The sequence below is a fragment of the Mus caroli genome, unplaced genomic scaffold, assembly GCF_978045245.1.
Source record: "Mus caroli unplaced genomic scaffold, Mus_caroli_1 scaffold_16, whole genome shotgun sequence".
Classification (NCBI taxonomy): Eukaryota; Metazoa; Chordata; class Mammalia; order Rodentia; family Muridae; genus Mus; species Mus caroli.
Genome location: NW_028227271.1, coordinates 31,051,624 through 31,073,285, shown reverse-complemented (window position 1 = coordinate 31,073,285; position 21,662 = coordinate 31,051,624). Strand labels below are relative to the sequence as shown.

General features: G+C 46.4%; 1 protein-coding gene across 3 annotated transcripts in view; it reads right to left on the bottom strand.

Annotated features, from left to right (window-relative positions):
• Trappc9 (trafficking protein particle complex subunit 9) overlaps positions 1-21,662 on the bottom strand; it is a 486,162-nt gene that overhangs the window by 305,948 nt on the left and 158,552 nt on the right. For all 3 annotated transcript variants that reach the window (XM_021182812.3, XM_029469729.2, XM_029469728.2), the window contains one exon: positions 19,561-19,685. In XM_021182812.3, coding sequence (XP_021038471.1) covers positions 19,561-19,685 — 125 coding nt within the window. The remainder of the gene's footprint in view (positions 1-19,560; positions 19,686-21,662) is intronic.

Genomic DNA, 21,662 nt, shown 5'->3' with positions numbered 1-21,662 from the left:
TACATGTGGGAGAAGCATGGTGTTTATCATTCTGAATCTGGCTTACTTAACATAATATGATGATCGCTACTTTCATCCAATATCCCTAGAGTGACAGAAGAAAACTGTCCTCAAGGCAGAAGAAAACTCCATCTACACACACATTTATGTTTCCTTATCCATTCGCATGTAAGTAGACACCCAGGCAGGCTCCATGCTTTGGCCATGGGGTATGGTGTCTCTGCAGTCTGCTGACTTCGGTTCCTTTCCTGATACACCCAGGAGGGGCTTACATGGGTCATTTGGGAGTTCTAGGTTTTGTTTTGAAGGAACCTGCATATTGATCTCCATTTAGTCAGCAATTAAGAGACTGCACAAATCCCCTCCGGCATTTGCTTCCAGTTGTTTCCTTGATGCCAGTCGCTCAGATGGGGCTGACACGGAAGCTCGGTGTGATTTTGATTTGCATTTCGATGTCTAAAGGGGTTTCATATTGTTATTGCACTTACTGACCACTTGTACCTCCTTTGAGAACTCTCTGTTCAGTTCATTTTCCCACTTACTGATTGAGGTGTTTGTTCTTTTGGCTTTAATTACATCTACAAGCTACTTATTATAAAATAAAACACGTACAGAGAAAATACAAATCTTAGATACTTTTCAATTTGCCATGACAAAGGCAACTTATAAAATAAAATGTTTAATTGGGGGTTCATGGGTCTAGAGCATTGTAACCCATCACCATCACAGTGGAGAACATGGCAGCAGACAGACGGGCAGGCAGGCATGACACTGAAGCAGCAGCTAAGAATTTTGGGACTGGCATGAGCTTTGAAACCTCTGAGCTGACCCCACAATGACATATCTCCTCCAATAAGAACTTGTCTGCTAATCATTCCCAAATAGTTCCATCAATTCAGGACCACGCATTCAAACTCACCATGCTTGCGACATTCAAGCTCACATGCTTACGACAAGGGGGCATTTTCATTCAAACCAACACAGGTAAATTCTGTGAACCCTCATAAAGCAGATAAACTGCTGCCCAGCCCGAGAGACAAACAGCAGTATGCCAGGGGCACAACCTGCCCACGCCTGTCATCACCGCCTGCCATGCCTTCTCATGGCAATGCCTTTCTGACCCTTAACACAGATTCCTTAACAAGAAAGGACCACTCATCTGTTGGCTATGCTGTGTGTCTCTTCCACCAGCTGTGGTTATCGCCCTATTATGCTCTCAACTCGGCTCTGGCACTGCTATGGCATTAGCTTATGTGGCAGTCAGAGGCTACCCAAAATGGGTGTAGGGTTGAATAAGAGCTCCTAGTGAAAAGCACACTTCATTACTGCACCAAGGACAAGACACCTTCCTACCTCTGAGGCCAGAGTCCACGGGTGGATGCACATGGCATGGACCAGTAAGGGGGACAGGGGTGGGATGGGGGAATACGACACAGGGAAAAGAGACAGGGCAGAGGAAGGCAGGTGGAGGCAGAAAGCACAGCTACATTTCCTCACATACAAAGTACTGGAGACTAGAGTCCACAGAACTCTATTACCCTCTCCCCTAATGGGCCACACCCCAGCAGGGCTACATTCATCTCTGGGAAGTAGAGAAACCCGGTCTTGCACACTACTCTCCTCGGCATAGAGCCCAGCCTTCAGAGGGAAGAGACAGAGAGTCCTACTCACACATCCTGCACCTAGACATTGCACTGGCCATGCCGAGGACCAAAAGCAGCCAGTTCCAGCATCAGAGACATAGGGACCGTTTGTGTGAAATTTCAAGTGTTCCAGGCTGAAAAACCTGATACTCTTCACCCCAGGAAAGGGGTTGAGAAGGATGCTAACATGTGTCCAGCTAAAGATATTGCCCATGCAACTTCAGGGCAGAGATATAAACTAGACATAGAAAGTAGCATTTGCCTATGTAAAAGGGGCACAAATTGACAGCAGGCTATTAAAGCTACCCAGGCCGGCAGCCTGATTAACCATCTATGACAATCCTCAGAACTCCCTGTCCTAAGGCAGCTGTAAATGTCCAAAAATACACGGGACAAGAACCCCACAGGAGAATGTCAACTACCATACAAACTCTAGACCTTCCTTGCAGTTAACTTAACCACCTCACAAAACCAACATAAAGAACTTCTGGTTCTATCCAATAAGATTCTCTTTGGTTTGCTAATTATCAGGTGACTTGGTGGGCGGAGTGCTTGCTTATACACAAATGAGGACTTGGGTGTGATCACCAGCATCCAAAACAAAAGCAGACAGAGTGTGTTGGTATGTGTCTGTAATGCCAGTGCTGGGGGGCAAAGGCAAGCTGATTCCAGGAGCTCGGTGGTCAGCCAGTCAGGTGAAATGGCAGTACAGACAGACAGATACACGCCACACCACAATTGTTTAAGATTTCATCGGTGTTCTACAGATAAGTGGATTCCATTCTCTTTTAGGATTTATTATTTTTATTTTATGTGTAAGGGTGTTCTGTTTGCATGTATGCCTGTGGAGGCCAGAGGAGGGTATCTGGTATCTAATCCTGCAACTGGAGCTACACATTACCGTGAGCCACCATGTGGGTTCTGGGAAGGAACCCAGGTCTTTTGGAAGAACAGCCAGGGCTGTTAACTGCTAAATCTTTTCAGCTCTGACAACATTTTTTTCTAAAAGAAGGAAAACAGTGACTGGATGTCTGAAATCAACTGGTTGTAAAACTGTGGATGAATTTCTAGGCTTCCTATTCTGTTCTGCTGGTCTGTGTGCCTGTTTTTAGGCTACACCACACAGTTCTGAACACTATAGCTTACTGTATTTTGAAGAAAAGCAGAGTGACGCCTCCGGCTTTATTCTTTTTACTTAAGCTTTGGCTGTTTGGGATCTTTGTTGATTCTATACATATTTTACCAGTTTCTGTGGATGTAGCCATTGTTATTTGGATAATGAGGTAATTTTACTAATTTCCAATTCTCCAATCCATGAACATGGGCTAGCTCTCTGTTGGGTGTTCCCACCCCCATTTCTTCCATTGATGTTTTACAGTTTCAAATGTAGAGGTGACATACTTCCTTGGTTAAATTTACAAGAGCACTCTTGCCGTTATTATAAATGAGATTGGTTCACTAATTTCTTTCTCAGGCATTTTTTTCTATTAGTATACAGAAAGGCTACTAACTTTTTATTGTCTTTAGAATTCTCGCTGTGTATGGTCTTACCACCTGCAGAAAAGATTTACCTTTGTCCTTCCCAGCTTTGACAACTTTTCTCTCCTCCTCTCACTTAGCACTCTGTTAAAGAGAAGTAAGCAGCAAAAGCCACTACCTTCCTCGCATTCCAGATGCTAAAGAAAAAGCTTTCACCTTTTTTCTGGGCAGTATATTAACTGTAGGTTTGTCATATATGGCCTTGATTGTCTTGAGTTATACATGTTAAATACATAATTAAGAGTAAATATTAAATAACTAAGATTAAATATTTAAATTAATTAAATACATTAAGAGGCGTTTCTTGTCATGAAGAGATGTTGAGTTCATGATGAAAACGGACAGAGTCACTTGGGGGAAGCTAGTGAGAAACCTCACTGGGTAAAGCTGACCAGCAAGAGAGCACCGAGGGTAGAGGTGCTTGCCACCAACTCTCAGGACCTGAGTTCAATGCCTGAGACTCACACAGTAGGAGAGAACCAACTCCTACAAACTGTCCTCTGATTTCTACAATTATACCTTGACTTGCACATGTATGCACACACATGCAAGTAGCCACATACATACACATGCAATTAAAAAATTAAAAAAGAAACAAAACCCTAAGCTAGGCATAGTGGTTCAGATCTATAATTCCAGCCCTTGGGAGGCTGAGGCAGGGGGAATCACAAGCCCAAGAGAGATCTGAACTACACAGTGACTCCCAGGCCAGCTTGGGCGAAAACATAAGGCCATTTTCAAAAACAAGAAAGGAGGAGGACGAGGAGGAGGGGAAGGAGGAAATAATAAAACTTTTCCAAAAGTCACCAAATGGCTATAAGGCTTACATTTAACATGCCTGATTACAAGGAATATTATTTCTAATATAAATGATTATACTTTTCTTTTTGATTGAATAGTTCATTAAAAATCCAATTCTATTACCCTGTTTTTTTTAATTAAAGCTTGTGGGGGGAAAACAATCTTAAAGTCATCAGCTTTTGACAAAAGGATTGAGAATTCAGGGTGCTAAAGCATTTGTCTGATGGTGCAGTCATCAAGACATCCAAGTAATTACTTCTAACACTACTAAAAATTAACACCAGCAGTTTAAAATGTCCTCTTGTTTGGGGATTCGAGTGAATCAATAAGACCATGTTAAAAGCTAATGAAAACAGAAGCCCACACAGAGGGAGGACTGATGCCGCTTCATTCTCTCCTCTAGCTGAAGCAACAATGTTTATTAGTGCTGCTCACTGCTGGGTGCTTCTGCAGCACGAAGGCTCATACTCTGTTTGGGTGATGCTCCCAGGGGACAGGAAAAGCAGCCCATTCCTCGCTGAGGAATCCCCTGAGGACTGCAGTTTTCACCATTATCCAGTAAGGACATCAAGAGGATCCCTGGGGCAACAGAAGACCCTGCCTCTCCTCCATGCCACCACCCTCACAGCCAGCCAGATGATAGCTTTCACACTGGCGATCCTGGGACCCTCCCACACCCTGTTCAGCATCTCAAGTTGCTCCCTAGAGATACAGGAGCAGCCAAGGAGGCCTCCTCAGAGGCCATAAAGGAGGAGCAAGCCTAGAATACAGCATTCCTTCAGATACCGCTTAGAGGTAAGTGACTTACCAGGGTCTGAGGCTTGGACCACAGGATGGTGCTCCTGGAAGATAGTGAAACCTTTAGAAGATGGGGCCTAAGGGACAGCCTGGAGGTCACTCAGGGTGACTCGGCCACTTCCTCTTGTCTATTTTGCTTCCAGGACATGAGAAGAGCAGCTGTCACCAGCCTGCCACCTGCCTGGCTATTTTATGGGTGGCAGAGATCTGAACTCAGATCCCTAAGATTTTGTGAAAAGAACTTTACCAGCTAAGCCACCTCTCCAGCCCGAGTTCTCTCCTTTACATTTTTCTAGACTTTTCTTACAAGATATTTATTACAAGGCAGATGAATAACTTTATCATAGAAAATGATTATGTATAAGTAAAAGAATGAAGTCAGGAATCTCTGCCTTTGCTCTCCCAGATAGTGATATGGGTCGTCCAGTTCCTGACTCCATTCCACACCACCAAGTTGCCTCAGTCACATCCCACAGATGCCGGTCCTGTTGGCCGGCCATGCTTGAGAGCAGAGGCCATGTCTATGCATCTCTTCTCTTCCTTGGGTATATCCCTATTCTCTAATGCATTCTGAAGCACACATTCTCTAGTGCATTCTGAAGCACACATTGTAAGAAAAAGGAAATCAAGACCACAAACTGACCTCTAATCACTGTCCGATACCAGTAGCTCTGGCCAGAAACCAGAACAAAAATACCTCTAAGACCCTGTGGAGAACAGCTGGGTCCTGGGGAGCAGGACCGGAGGAACTCAAAGCAGGTACCACTTAGTCCAAGAGTGTTACCACACTTGCGTGGAGGAACCCAACAACAGCAAGGTCCTCATCCCATGTCACAAAGGATTGAGGCAAAGGCCAAGTTCTGGCACCAGGACATTCCAAGCCTATGAGTTCATAGGGTCTCCTGCGACCTCCAGACCGGGTTGCCAAGCCAAGGACCACCATATCCCAGAACCCACTTGGCTCACCTCCCACCCTTACTTGTGTGATGTCATTTTCCATATAAATAAGGAGACCACCCCCTCCTTGCTCTCTCTCTCTCTTTCCCTTCACTCCCCTTCTACTCGCCCTGCCACTCTTTTGTCTCCCCCTCACAATAAACCTCTTTCATGTGGAACCGCCTTGGCTTAGCGTGTTGTTTGGTGTTATCCGCTATCTTAATACATCACCAAGCAGAAGCAACACTGCCGACCCCTGACTTACCCCAACTGCTTCACTCTCCAAAGTTGCTACTTCTAGCTCCTGCAAGACTTACTCCAAGTAATTTTGCTCTAAGCACTAAAAATGACATGTGTTACATGGAAATGCTTGTCACAGCTGTAGCTAATACAAACTATTATGGTTTGGATGTAGCTCATTCGGTAGCAGTGTGTAGTGCCCAGTAAAGATACACAGAGAGGCAGTGGGACCTAGCAGAGACGTAGCTCAGTTATGAGAGCATTACCTAAAAGAGATCAGTGTGGTTCTAATGAGATCACAGTTAGTCCCCACAATATCAGATTAATAAATGATGACTCAGAGATACCCAAAATTGGCTAATCAGCCTCCAAGACTGAGAAGTGAATACCTCTTCTCTTTATACTCACCTGGGGTATCTTGTTATGGCAGCAAAAAAAAAAAAAAAAAAAAAAAGGAATTAAGACATTAGCTGATAATAATTAGTAGATACAATTAACTGGTTATTTCTCCTAGACTTTCAGGAAATGGCTACATGAATCTGACAGCGATGAGCATATCTTCCAGTAGGGAGGGAGGCTTCAAGTGCCTCTCTGAGTGCACCTCTGTTACTGATGCGCTTAGGAGGGTTCTCCGTACTCTCTTAAATGCACAACTCATGAATCACCACATTTTAGATGTGGACGTGAGTTCCAAATGCCTTTCCAACAGAGGCTTTGGTTATTCCCTCAGGGAAATAAATTCAGATTCCACACTTAGAGCTAAGGCACAGACGCTTGCAGGTCTCAGCTTAAAAATCAGGAACATTAAAGGCACACGCCTTTAATCCCAGCACTTGGGAGGCAGAGGCAGGTGGATTTCTGAGTTTGAGGCCAGCCTGGTCTACAAAGTGAGTTCCAGGACAGCCAGGGCTATACAGAGAAACCCTGTCTCGAAAAAAAAAAAAAAAAAAGGGGGAACACAAACTTGGCCCCAGCAGTGACCTGCCTGCAGATAGGGAGCGAGCAGTTTTGTGTGTCGACATCTCAAAGCTAGTGTGGCACCGGAGTCAGCTGAACGTATACCAGCAAAAGGAGCTCATCGAGCCTTCCAGGACGGAGCTGTTTTCTCTTATGCCTCTAGAGAATTCAGATTTGACTCTGAAGAAAAAACAGCATCTTCCCACCAAGCTTCACAGAGGCCCAAGGCCTCCCTCCACTCACTTCTGGGGAACCTCTGCGCCCAATGCCACAGCATTCACCAGAGGGGAAACAGGGGCTCAGTGGGGACCAGACAAACATAGTCAGGCAGCTATGATGAGGGCAAACTATCACTGCACACAAACATGCAATTGTCCTGGAGACTCAGGGGCTGGTGCAAGACTGGATCCAGAGAACTGGGGACAGAGAAGGAGAAGGGTGAGAAGGTCAGGAGGAAGAAGAGATGCAATGGGGGTGGGGAGAGAAACTTGGGAACAGCTTGGGATGGGTTTGGGGTAAGGTCTGCATGGATATTCCTAACTGACCTTGACATGGATGCAAAAGTGATACTGCATTTGAAAGCCAACACATCTCCACTATTCTCTTTTATCCTGTAGAAGATAGTCAAGGGAAACAGCCCAGCCCATCCCCACCACCCTAAGCAATGAGTGATCCGAGGCCCTCGAAGCACAGTAACTTTCCAGAGGAAGCAGGCATACAGGATGGACCTTTGGTTAGAGCCCACGGGGCTTTTTGCTATTTACACCGAACACAGCCTTGCCACCGGGACTTCTCTGCCAGGCCGCTGAGGTGATCCAGATGAGACACACTGATGTGAGTTTTAATTTCCTCTCTTTGCCAGATATGTATTGACATTTGGGCCACAATCCAACCCTTAGGGATATTCATTTAATGAGTTTCGTGTTGCTTTTGAAGGTACCTATATTGTTCAAGAGCGTAGAATGGGTTGCGGGGAGGCACACAGCACCACAGGAACAGACCAAGATCTGATGAGGAGGACCCTGCGCAGGATAGTGGCAGAGCAAAGCAGGTGGTCTTCAGAACTTAGAGGGGTCTTTTCTGGAAGCTCAAAGGATACCTGTGATGAACTAGCTGTTACCTGCTGCTATGTGCAAGCCCAGCACTTAGCAAGTCAGGACGACTCTTCTCCTGGAGGCCTCTTCAGAGGAGCGAGGGAGAAACTCAGTGGCCCGGTGGGCAGTCAGGCCTCCACTCAAGCCACTCTGCTGCCTGCAGTGTCACCTTTGGGCATTCATGGTAGCAGCACTCAAGGTCCTAAAAGTCTCTCCGGTAAATGCATATCTGCATTGAGAGACATGCAGGCCCTACTGGCAAGGCCTGCTTCTCTTCCTATGCAGACCCAGGAACTAACCTAGGACCAAGATATTACTCTCTTCAGCAAATATTTATTGAGTACATTCAGCATGTCAGACAATGCACTTCAAAAGGGAGGCTGTGACAGTGGGAAGGGCAGAGGGGGCAGATGCTGCCAACACAGCAGACAAAATACTGCTGCAGCCAGAAGAGGTAAGGGGTTGAGAGGAGGGCTTCCTGGAAGGGATGCCAACACAGAACAATGAGCAGGGCTCAAAGCAACAGAGCAAAGGATACATCATCGCAGACTTGAATATTCTAGTCTCATTAAAATGCAGAGCCTGATTCCGGAGGCCTGCAATGGGACCCTCTAGTCTGCATCTCCAGTTGGCTTGCAGACACACCAATGCTGGTAGCTGATATTCTCAAAGCACTAGCTGGGCTGAGCAAACCTGAAGCTCAGCAGCCCAATCCACGTACTCTTGCTTTGTCTAAGCCGGTGGTTCTCAACCTGTGGGTCGTGACCCCCTTAGAGGTCACATGTCAGATATCCAGCATATCAGATATTTACATTATGATTCATAACAGTAGCAAAATTACAGCTACAAAGTAGCAACAAAATAACTATGGCTGGTGGTCACAGCAACATGAGGAACTGTCAAAGGGTCCCAGCATCAGGAAGGCTGAGGACCACTACTCTAGATCACTAGAGCTCTTGAGAGGCCATTCTTATTTATACCTCCTTGCTAAGCACTACTAACATTCTTGACTGTTTCAGTGAGCACTTTTTATTTTGTTTTTTAAGAAGGAGGAGAGCGAATTTTGGAATTTTCCAGGAATATCTCAGGTTAAAAAAAAACTCATTTGATGTTTTATAAATTTTATTTTAAAATTTTGCAGAAAACCGTACCTCCTTGCTTGCGCTCTACTGTGCCCACTGTGCACACTGCCACACAATAGCTTCACACAATAGCTTCACCTCCCCAGAGCAGTTCTCATTTCAAATATTTTATCTCACTGTCATTTATGTTTTGTCAGGCGGCAGGTCTTGATATTAAATTTAAAAGCACAGTCATACCTCTACTGAGTCACTCTGGTGCTGGCGACATTCTTACACAGTGACTCCCACTCACTAAGTCAATATTACACCCTTGAGTTTATCAAATGGGGAAAATATGAAAAAGAATGATACCCTGGGACCAAGGGACTGGATAGCACCTCACTCTGTGAAGAACCCCCAGAAATGGACACAAATACGACAACGGCGCTTACAGCAGAACTTAGTGACAAAGGAGGGAAGGCGCCGTACGCTTCACTCACAGATGAACAGGTCAGGTGTGGCAGGGAAGAGAAGGCATGGGAAGAAGAGGACATCCCATGCAGGCACATGTGAAAAGCTATGGAATTAGAGGAGCCCAGGTCCTCTGCACCATGATGCCCCTGACCAGCAAGATTAACTATTTTAGCTATCACAATGCAGCCATGTTCCCAGCCTCAGTTCCCCATCCTGAACAAAGAAGCTGACCTCAGGTAGCTGGGAGCTGAGAACAGCTCCTTTTATTGTCAGAGCATTGAGCCTTTGAAGATTAACAGCCATGACAAATGGGCCTGGAGGCAGCTCAACACAAGGTCCCTCTGGCCAAACTGTGACAATTTGAGCAATGACAATAGCGACTGTAAATGGATCAAAACGCTGAGTCAACAAAAATCTGTGTGTCTGTAAAGATGCTAAGAGCTGGGGAGCAGAGCTGGGATTCAGAATTGGAAAAAGCTTTCGGAGTCAGGAAATAGAGGTCGCAGATGCAATGAGCTAAATGTTCTAATTTACAGAAGGATACCTTTGAGAAGCAGAAATGAGAAAGTATTTTCTAGAGAATTATCATAGCATTTATGACTCAGGCAAAGCCATTTGCTATGGGTGAAGGACCAACACAGGGATGTTCTCTTGTGAAAGGAGAACCCACTGGGCTTAGGGCCTTGTCAACCCATCCAAGGAATCCATCTTGGCCCCAGTGTTGGTGAAACAGCCAACTCCAGTGTCAAAAGTATTTTGTCTCAATAATCCTCCTACTCACAGTGAGTGAGGTGGAGAGGATGGGTGTCAGCTGCGTGCTCAGTCACAGGCGGGACGACTAAGCCACCCTGCTCCAAGACTCAGGGGTCATCACAAAACAGAGGATGGGAAGAGCGGGAGCCGGGGTCTAGGAAGATGGAACCTTCTTCTGGACAGGGCAGGGAAACAATTCATGACTTCAGAGCAGCTGAGGTTGCCTGCACAAGTCCTGCACAAGATCAAGCCATGAACATTTCAGCATGGAGGTAAGTTAGGACTTCTGGGAAAGGGAGGGTCTGTCTTCTTGAAGAACATGGCCTCTTCTAGGTCACCTAAGTTCCAGTGGCTAGCCACATACCCAGCACAAATTGAACTCAGTGGGTTATTTAAAAAGGGGGAACAAGAATGTCAGGTGAGGGTAGGGAAAAAGGAATGGATATGATATGAAAGGCATTGAGACAGAAGAGGTGGGGTAAATATGTTAAATATGTTGTATAATAAAAATAGTTTTAGAAAAAGAGAAATCTTAAAAGATAAAATACCAACTTCGTACTGAAAAGCAAAGTAGCAATCACTTCTCCCTACATGTATATGCCTCGTCGGGATGTGCAGCCATCTTCACTTGATTCTTCAGAAATCAGAAAAGCAATGCCATTTATCAAAACGTGAGCACTTGCTTTATTCTTACAAACAAAAATTCAATGTTATAAGCAAATTTCTCAAATTTTTGTGTGGAAGAAGCAAATCTAATCGAAATCACAAAACCTACATGTACTGATTAAAATGAGACCCCCCGGGGGGAGGGAGCACAGTGCCCAGCATCATAAGAATGACAGACACTAGCTGGGCGTGGTGGCGCACGCCTTTAATCCCAGCACTCGGCAGAGGCAGGTGGATTTCTTAGTTCGAGGCCAGCCTGGTCTACAGAGTGAGCTCCAGGACAGCCAAGGCTACACAGAGAAACCCTGTCTCAAAAAAAAAAAAAAAAAAAAAAGAATGACACACACTCAGCTATAGACCTGCCACAAACAAACCATTCAAAAATGACATGGACTCTGCTGTGGTCTACCAACAGAGTTAAATCATGAAAAAATATTAGGGTTTTCAACTAAAAATATGAATAAGCATTTCAATATAAGAGGATTATTAGCATTACCCGGAGTTAAAAGATCATTAATTACATCAACAACAGAAAAGAAACACACACACACACACACACACACGGATAAATTACCAGACAACTCAAGAGAGTTCAAAAGCAGTTTGTATTGTACAATGCATGAGTTAGGATTCTAAAAGTACTGGAAATATATTTATTTCTAAATTTACAAGACTAGAAACCCAAAACTATGCTATCAAAGATCAGATATGCCAGTAAAAGCACCTTTCATAAGAGAACTCTATGCAAAGCTCACTAACTCAGGATGGATGATGTGTAAGGACTGTGATACAGAGGAAATTAGGAGATCATGAACTTGAACTTAAGCAGAAATTCTCAGGGGACTGCCTCTCCGATGGCTACTGAACGAGTAGAGGGTTTGTATCAGGCATGCCCTACATGAGCTCATTCAAAACTAAAGGGAGGAATGCACTTAAGGTGAGGAAGGAGTTTGTGTCCTGGAGCCAGACTGAGCTCTGTGTGACTGGCATCCTGACAGGCTAGAAAGGCAGGGCTGGAGAGCCTGAGCAGAGTACACAGGCCACCACTTGTTTTCACTCTACATCATACGTACCAAATAACTGTAGAGCGCAAACCTTGAAGCCATCCTTGCCGCTTCATAATCTCAGTGGTTGCAGCTTCAAGATGCTACTGAAGCGTAGCCTTGGTGTCCCTCCCTGAGCTTTCTAGCTTGTTTAGACTCTAGCCAGCCTGTTGCTGGGACCCTCAAATCCCATGTCTCTCTTACCAGATTCCCTCCTAAATACAAGGTGTGTTCCAAGGCAGATGCTACATCATGACCAGATGAGGACTTCTCCCCAGAGTGCAAGGTTGGTTTAATATTCTAAAAAATTTAATTCATCTTATTAATAAGCTAGATTGAAAAACCCACATGACTATCTGGAAACATCTAATAAAATCTAGTACGGGTTCCTGGATTTTTTTGTTCGTATCATCAAATCAGCAAGGTAAGGTTCACAAAGGTTCACAGAGGAAGGAATGGCCAGCAGCTTCACCAAATTCCAGGAGACCACACGGAAAGCACACGCATAGACATGGGGCCATGGGCCTACTCATTCCAAAGAAAACCAGGCCTTCTTCTGTATTTGGGATCCATGGAACCCACCTCACTACAGGAACTCTACTGGGGTATTAAGGATCATCCCCATTCCATACATGACTTACTCGAAGGAACCTGTCCATTGTGACAAAGCTGGCCAACAGCAAGGGTCACTGCAGGTCTGTATGACATCAAATAAACACTGGTTTTCTTCTCTTGCTTTGTCCTTTTTGATAAAATGTAGATACTTGGGAAGCAGGGTAAGAATTATTTGGTTTTGACATAGTCTCTAAACTGCTTTGGATTTTTAGGGACTAATCATGTCACCTAAATGTCCTTACCCAAGCAAACATATTGCTTACTGTCAGTCATTCCAAATGGCAGACTTAACTCAATTTTCTTCTTTGGCAAGAATGCAATAAAAGTACACGTTTTCTGCTCCTGCCTGGCTCTTCCCTGCTGTCTGCAGATCAATCATGCTGAGTGTGATGGCAAAAGCCAGCTCACGATAATAGTCCCATGAGACCTGCTTGGCTCTGAAAAACGCCCAGTGTCCCTGGAGACCCTGCAGATGAACAGTGTAGCCCTTTGCAGCACAGGGCCATGCATTCAAACAATGGATGGTTTCTGTTGCTGTACAGCCATTAATCCTAACTATGGGCACATCCTGGGCTGGAGCAGGCAGGATTCCATATCTCTATGCAAAGGTTTTAGCCCCCAGATCAGCCTTTTAATGCCTAGACTTGGTTTTAATTATGTGCTTATGTCAGGGTTTTATGACAAAGGATGATGAAAACTCCTTTTTGGGATTCCAGGAAGTATATCTCAAAATGAACTCCTGTTTTTATCGCATGCCTGTCACTGAGGTACACCAGGAAGGTTTCAAAGCCTCTTAAGAATGCTGTAGGTAAGTCTCGGTGGTGGTGCATACCTTGATCCTAGCACTTGGGAGGCAAAGGCAGACGGATCTCTCTGAGTTCTTTGAGTCCAGCCTGGTCTACAGAGCAAGTTTGAGGACAGTCAGGGCTAAACAGAAAGCCCTTGTCTTAAAAACCAAAACAAGATGCCAAAGGCTAGTCCTACTACTAATAAAGACTAAAGGGGGGGACAAGTCAAGGTCCCCACCTCAGCTGCATCACTCAGGAGTGTCCCAGAAGTACACATTCCAGCCCTCCAGGTGAGAAGGTGAGGGGGGCCCTCCATGGGATGGTGGGGCAGGCTAACACTGTTTCAACGAGCACTGCCAAGGGTGGGGTGTGGCTCTAGAAGCCATTTCAGTGCCTTTCTGCCTCACTGGTTCCACACTCACTAAGAGTCTACATACTGCATGTGCCTGCCCCTTGCTTGCAAAGGAGGAAATGCAGACATCAGTAAGTCTCACCTCTATCTTTAATTAACTTGCAATCACCTGGGGGAAAAAAAATAACTGGCAATAAGAATACTTCAAATGTTGGCAGCTTCCGTTAGTATCCAAATAATGACGTGACTCCAGTGGCCCGTCAATGACCCAGAGTGGGACGGGCTGGGTACACCTGTCCCTCTCTCACCAGGGCTGCAATGAAGTCTGCAGACCTTCTCTCCAAACCAGAGATGGAAGTCACCCCTGTCTCTGTCTGTGTCTGTCCTCAGCAGACATCACAGCCAGCATTTAATTGTTCAGTGTTAGTCTCTGGCCAGAATGTGACTCTCAGACACTGTGCATGGCTCTGCTCCCAGCATTAGAACTGAGCATGTACTGATTAACCACTCACTAGCGGTCAAACCCTTGGATTGGATCAAAGCTGCAAGAAGGCTAGAGAGATGGCTCAATACGTAAAGCACCGGCCATGCAAGCACAAGGTTCCAAGTTTAGGTTCCATGCAGAAATCCTGCCCTGGTGATGTATACGGGTAACCCTACCAATGCAGAGATGGGACGAGAAGACACAAGGATCCCTGGAAGCTCATGGGCCAACTACGGTGACATTCCAGGCCAAAGAAAGACCCTGTTTCAAAGGATAGGGATGGGGCTTGGCAGGTGAAAGTCCTTATTGCTATTCTAGAAGACCTGAGTTCAGTTTCCAGCACCCACACCAGGCAGATCACGAGTACCTGTAAGTCCATCTCTAGGAGACCCAGTACCTCTGGCCTCCAAGAAAACTTGCATTTGTGTGCACATACCTATAAACAGACATATATATATATATATATATATATATATATATATATGCATAATTCAAAGTAAAACAAAACTATAAAGTAGAAGGCACCATAAGACCAACACCCATGCCATGTACACACAGGCACACACACACACACACACACACACACACACACACACTTGCAGAAGGTTTGACACAACAGCCATGGTGACAAAAGGTCTTGGCTTCACACTACCTAGACCTGGAGGAATGTTCCTTTGGCCTCATTTAGCACTTGTTTTAGCATTCCACAGACAACAGCCTCTCTCCCCAGCTCTCCATTCTAAATTTCTTATTAAGTTTTAAAATTGTTGAGCAGATTAAAGGATTTCTGTGAAGCTTTTATGCTTAAATGTTGCAGGGGAAATGTCCTGTCTCTGTAACTATCACTGGGACAGATTAGAAATAATTTGGAGCTGAATTGGATTTGCCATTTTGTGAGCTTTTCTTATCTACCAGGACTAATAGCAGACACTGCCCTCCCAACAAGGGCTGGAAGGAAGCCTTATTATCTGCCTTTCACAGGGTGGAAACTGAGGTCAGATAGGCCAAAAGGCTTAGACATGACTATTTCATCAATATAGCTTGAATCAATAGAGGGTGTTCTGGATCCTGTAATAAATTCAGAGGCACAGAAATTGTGCCGGCGGTGACACTGCAGTGTGGTAGAAATGGCTTGTGCACAAGCCTTGAAATCAGAAGCACCTGGGCTGGATTTAACTTCTACTTAGAGGCTGCCTGACCCTGGCCATTAACTTTACCTCATGAAGTTGTGTCCTAATTTCCCCTGAATGATGCGCAACTGCAGCCCTGGGGAACGGAAAGGTCCCTGGTAGGCGACAGAGCCTCTCTGCCACACTGCTCTCTGGACTCAGCAGGTTCAAGTGACTGTTCTCCCTGAGCTGCCAGCATTCTAGAAGAGTTGGGCCCTGAGCTTGGAACTGAATGTTTGGGAGCCATCTTGGCTCTGCTATGTAATTACTGGACTGATTCTGGTCAGTCACCCATGGCAACTGGGCCACCGTGTCTTGGTCAGAAAGGCAGATCTGGCCTGGGAGCAGGTGACTGTGGCAATTTCACTGGTGTCTTCATGGTGGTCTCCTCCAGGCCATGTCAATGTCCATATCACCATGCTGTCTGGTGAGTCCCAACCGCCACTGCAGCCTGGTCCAGTAGCCTTTGCTGAAAGAAGCCTTCTCTTTCGATGCCTCCTGCTCAGGGGCTGCCTACTCCACTGAGCATTCCTCTCCCACAACCATTCTCTGCCAACTTCCTTTCTTTCCACTTGGCAGGAAGAGGACCTACATTAAGACACAACACTTGCTGCAGAAGCTCCAGATCTGAGTTCAATCCCCAGAACCCACAATAGACAGGGAGAGGCAGCTCTGCAAGTTCTTCTCCCACCACTCGCTCGCATGCATTGGCACATGCACACTCAAACATGCACACAGACACACAGAGACATACAGACACAGACACTCACAGACACAGACACACCCAGACACACACACACTCGCACGTAAATAACTTTCATTAAAGCTCTTTTATATGTTGTCCTCTGGCTTCTCCAGATACAGGACAGCAGGTACACACATAAGAAAGAAAAAGAGGAGTGGAGGGAGGGGAAGGGGAAGAAGGGGAAGAAGAGGAAGGGGAAGGGAGAACATGTCATTTGCTTAACTTGAATTTTTTGTGGATTCCTCCAGTACAACCATTTTTAACTATAAATATTAAGTGCAAAAGCATGTACCTAGCAGCTTATGGCCAGTATCTCTGTGTGGTGTTGCTGCAGTGTCACAGAGATTCCACAGGGCCCAGGTCAAGACCTTCCCTGTGAGGCATGGGAGAGCAGCTAGTCAGACAGTGGAAGCTCTTCTCTATTTCACGGTGGCAGAGAGTACTCTGGAAATAGATGCTAGACTTTATTAAATGCTGCACGTGGCATCAGATGAAGCTATTTACTTCATTTTCCTTTCCAAGTTTATATCAACATGGAGAGTTACAACTGTGGGTTTTCTGATGTTAAACCAACCTTGCCTTCCATCAATGAGCTTCGCTCAATTGATGCTGTATAGTCCATGAGGTAGCATAGGCTAAACTCCTGCTTTAGCCCTGTTAAAGCTGAGGGGAGGGGGGATGGAAACAGTCTGCAACTGTGTTGCTTTGTGTGGGTTTTCTTCAAAATCTGTTTCTCTTACTTCTTCTCATTTTTCTTTTCATTATCATTATTATATCATCATCATCATTTTATTATTACATCATCATCATTACTGTATGCGTGTGACAGCTGGGAGAGGACACACACCACAGGATACACATGAAGGTCAGAGGACAATCTTTAAGGGTCATTTCTCTCCCTCCACCTCCATGTGGGTACCAGGCATTGAACCCGGGTCCTTGGGCACGTATGGCAAGTATCTTTAGCCCTCAGCATCCCACGGACACACATGGCAAGCATCTTTAGCCCTGAGCATCCTACTGGCCGGATTCCTCCTTTCACAGTTTTCTAAAGGAGTTTACGAAGATTTCCTATTATTTCTCCCTTAAGGAGTTTCTCTGTGAAAGGTTTTAATGAGAACTCTCTCCGTGATGGATACAAAGCTACCTGCTGACCTACCCATCCTCTGAATACAGTGCCTCGTAAGGCACCTCCCTCATCATCTCCGCAGAGCCTGAGCAGAAGCTCCCTAGCTTGGTCCCAATACTGGCAATTTACATAATTACTCCTTAATCAATCTGGCTGAAAGTCGATAAATTTCACCGACTTTCTCAAAGAACAAGCTTCTGGGTACTTTGTCTACTTCAGGGATTTAGTTTGTTTCTTAGTTCATTGATTTCTGCTGTTTTTGTTTTGTTTTGTTTTGTTTTTCATTTCCTTTTTTGCTTACTTTGAGTTTAATGTCCAACTTTTCCCCGAAGTTCTTGAAGTTGAAGTCCAGTCTCTAGCTACGCTGTAAGGTGCCACGGACACAACTGTGGCTACCGTGCCTGCCAGCTGCAGTCCCAAGAGACAGTATACTGAAAAAGAGGGCAAGTGTTCTCCAAAGCCAGTGTGCAAAGGACAGGAGGCTTAGTGCCCCCTGGCAACCTTTGGCTTTGTCAAGATTTCAGCATTTCTTCCAGCAAGTGACATGCAGGTGTGAAGTGGAAAGGAGGCCTATTTAAGTACTAAGAGGCAGAGCATGGGAAGGGGTCTGGCTCTCCAATGGCTGCACCATTGTCCCGTCTCTCTGTCTGATCCAGCTGTGCTTCCAGCAGGCAAAGCTATAGGCAGCTGTAGTAGCGCCCTACACAGCCCAACCTGGGTCCACAGTATTCAGCCAGTTCCATGAGCTGGTGCCCTCTCAGCCGGCTCTCAGCAGAGCCCTTGTCGTGTGTTGATCATATGGGACCATTGCAGGTCACATGTGATTCAAAGGGTAGTTACTGGCCCCCAATGATAGCTGGAAAAGGAGAGCTAGACAGTAAAAGTCAGAACCAATCTGAGCCTAACGAGACACCAGGCAAGTGTCTAGCAAGGGCAAAGTTCATGGCCCTACTTCCTCCAGAGCAGCTCCTGGGCTAGCAGCCTGCCACCCACTCATCTTCCCTAATATCCATTTTCTTTAGGTGTGAAAATGAAGCCCAGGAGCCTTACTCTTTCTTCCCTAAGCCTGTCCGAAAGCCCACAATGGCCAGTCTTTCAGATGAGACTCTGAGAGGCAGACAGGCCTGGCTTATGTAATTTGTGTGATAGGGATACAAGTCCAGGGCCTCAAGCATGCTGGCTAAGCACTCAGCCACTGAGCTGCAGCCTCAGCCCTGTAGACACTGTCACCAATGTCCCCGCACCAAACACAGCATCCATCTTCAGTCATCGAGTCCTCCCACCACATGCAGATAAACGGCCCGAGTATGGACACAGTTCTTGCCAGCCACCTATACCCTTCAGGGAAACACAATGTACCCGGTTCAGGAAAGTGCTTGGCAGTCCTATCACCCACGACAATACCAGTGACGATTTTATGGGTTTCACACAATTCAGATAAAATCACATCATTCCTGCTCAGATGCCCCACAGGCGGGCCTCAAGCCACTGGCATAGCCTCCCCCTACCCCACAGAACACAGACCCCTCTCCATACTGCACCAAGGTTACTCAGGGCAGCTCACAGGGCAGCTCTTCCCACCCAACTTGGGCCTTGGGCCGAGCTCCTCGGGTGGCCCCACCAGCCAGTGCTCGCTCACATTTTGGCATGGGGATAGCAAACAGCACGCCCACAGGGTGGCCATAAGCACACTCAAACTCTACGCCTGCACCTCAGTCACTGCTCAGAGCCCTGCAGCACCCCACTGTACACTTCAGAGCCGGGGGAAACCTCTGCAGGGTCTGGACTGGTGGTGCCTGGAGCTACTACTCACATACCCTCCTTGCAAGCAGCAAGCTCTGCTCCTGTTGGCCCTCGTGTCCTGAGCATCCCAGCTTTGTACAGAGAGCTCCAGGAACTGTGGGCTTACAAACCAGCACCTGCAAGAGTTGCCAAATGATTAGGAAAACTGCTATGAGGTGAATATCCAAACTGAGGATTGGGCAGTGAATACACTTCTCAAAGGAAAGAGACAAGGGGAAAATCAACTCCTCTGCTCACCGTCCTCAATGGCATGCCTGCCTTCCCAGTCTCTATGTCACAGCAAAATCAGAGCTTGCATCCCCCAAGTACACGGCACATGAGTACCCTCGGGACTGCTGTCCCGAGAAATTCCACGAGACGTGAAAATATGAGAAACCACTTTCAATCACAAGCCACCAATCTCCTTCAGAAAAGTACTCCAAATGCTGAGTCGGAAAGCGCTCTAGCAGAAACTCCGCGGATGGACTAACCTTGACGTGGCCAAGGTCCCCCGTCTTGCTGCCCTCAGAAGGGTTTGTGGGTCTGCTCTCCACTCGGGGCCGGACCACCTGGCGGAAAGGACTGGACAGGGGAAAGCCGCTCACGCTGATTCCATCTAGAAAGGAAGACACAAATCCCAAGTCAAACAGAGTTGTCTGTTTTGTGAGGCAGGGTTTGATTTGTTTGTCCAAGAAGTAGCAGGAAGGGACATGGTAGTCTCTACTCCCTGGACTAATTACAAGGTGGGAGGGCGTTCATTCACACTGACAACACCACCCCTCGGCAGGCAGCTTCCTTCTGGGGACTAGTGTGGGGAAAGTGGACTTGCATGGAGAACAATGACCCACAAGTTCCAATGGGGCTCTCAAGGAACGATGCCCTCGGTAAAGGCCCGACCAAAGGCTGGAGACCAGCTGCCAATGAGACCAGCCACCGCAAAGGGACGAGAAGAGTCTACCATTCTGCTTGCCATGTCCCATCTTGGCCCCAGCTTTTCACTCTGTGACAACCATCACTGATCCTCCAACATCCTCCAAGTCTAAGCCTTCCATAGTGCCTCCTTGGGTACACTAACTGAAAGCAATCCTTCCTCAGACTCCCAGCACTTTCTATGACCTGACATCTGTTCCTACTATGTGCTACCCAGGCCAGAGGCTGAGCATGAGGGACCAAACCAAGGAACACCGGGGACTGGAAAAGAGGGAAAATACCTATCTGCAATGCCTTGGTGCTGGAAAACTTTGGAACAAGCATACTTTGCATACTTACACATACATGCATACACACATACACACACACACACAAACAAACACACAATTTGCCTAGAAACCTCAAAAAGCAATCATCTTAAAGCTGTGGCCTCTTCACAGGCTGAACGGCTGTGCTTTCTAACCCAGTGGAAGGCAGCAAAGTAAGGCAGCAGCATCCATGGGCAGGGGCTTTTCCAGCTCCGGCTGGGGCAGAAGTTTGGGCGAGAGCAAAGCTGGAAGTGGCACAGGGCAGTTGCAGAAGCAAGAGAGACAAGCTGGGGAAAGACGTCACAGGAGATACTGGGAAGGAACTCTCTCCCACTGGGGAGCTGGGGAAGAACAGACAATGGCATGGAGCATCCCACCTGTGCTTATACCAACACAGGCAATCACAAATAGGATACGCAGAAAGGATTTGTCTGACAATTAATAGGAAGACAAGGGCGAAAAGTCGCAAACAGATGGAGGCAGCCTACCAGGACCAAGGAGCTTAGAGGTACTATGAGGATGGAGGGCATGCAAGAATGGTTAGAGTCGCAAATAAAAATGAGCTTGTAGCGTGAACTTCACAGCACCGTTTATAGCGTTCAATCTTTCCATTAGGAGAAAGGCTGTGGGCAATTTCAGGATGTAATTCTGAAATAATACTTCTCTTGAATTCATCCACAATATCACAATCATCATGACAACTGGGAAATGACAGCTGAAAGCAGGCGCTAGTCGTGAAGAGAAAACAGCTGCTCTGGCCACACCAGCAGAGCCAGCCTACAAAGGCATATTCAAGAACTGGCAAGGTGCGTGTGCCGGCTGCAGAGGAGCTGGCCTGAAAATTGAGGGACTGGGAGGGTAAGGACAGCTCTCAACATGAGTGAACATCATCCAAGCATCAAAACCATGGGTGGTACAGACACGACCTTGGAGAGACTCTCCTGCACTTCTCCAATCTTTGGAATCCAGAATTTATCCTCAGTGTCTTCCAAGGTTTTCAGCCCTTCTGTCTCAGACTGATCCATGTTCCTCCAGAGTCTCCAGCTCATGGGTAACCTGTTGCAGGGCTTTCTGCCCTCCACAACTATGTGAGCCAGTTCCTATTGTACCCAGCAGCAGCCCCTCCTCTCTGATGAACCCTGGCAGATGTGATCACGGATCATGCAGCAGGCACAAGTACATGGGGGCATCCAACTCGTTCCACCCTCCCTGTAAAGTGGGCATTGCCGTAGTGATTGTACACTACAATCACTATGAGAGAGCCAAGGTTCCAATGAGGTGACTTCTTCAGTATTACACAGCCCATCAACACATCGCTAAAATACAAACTTGGAACCACCGGCCACACTGACACA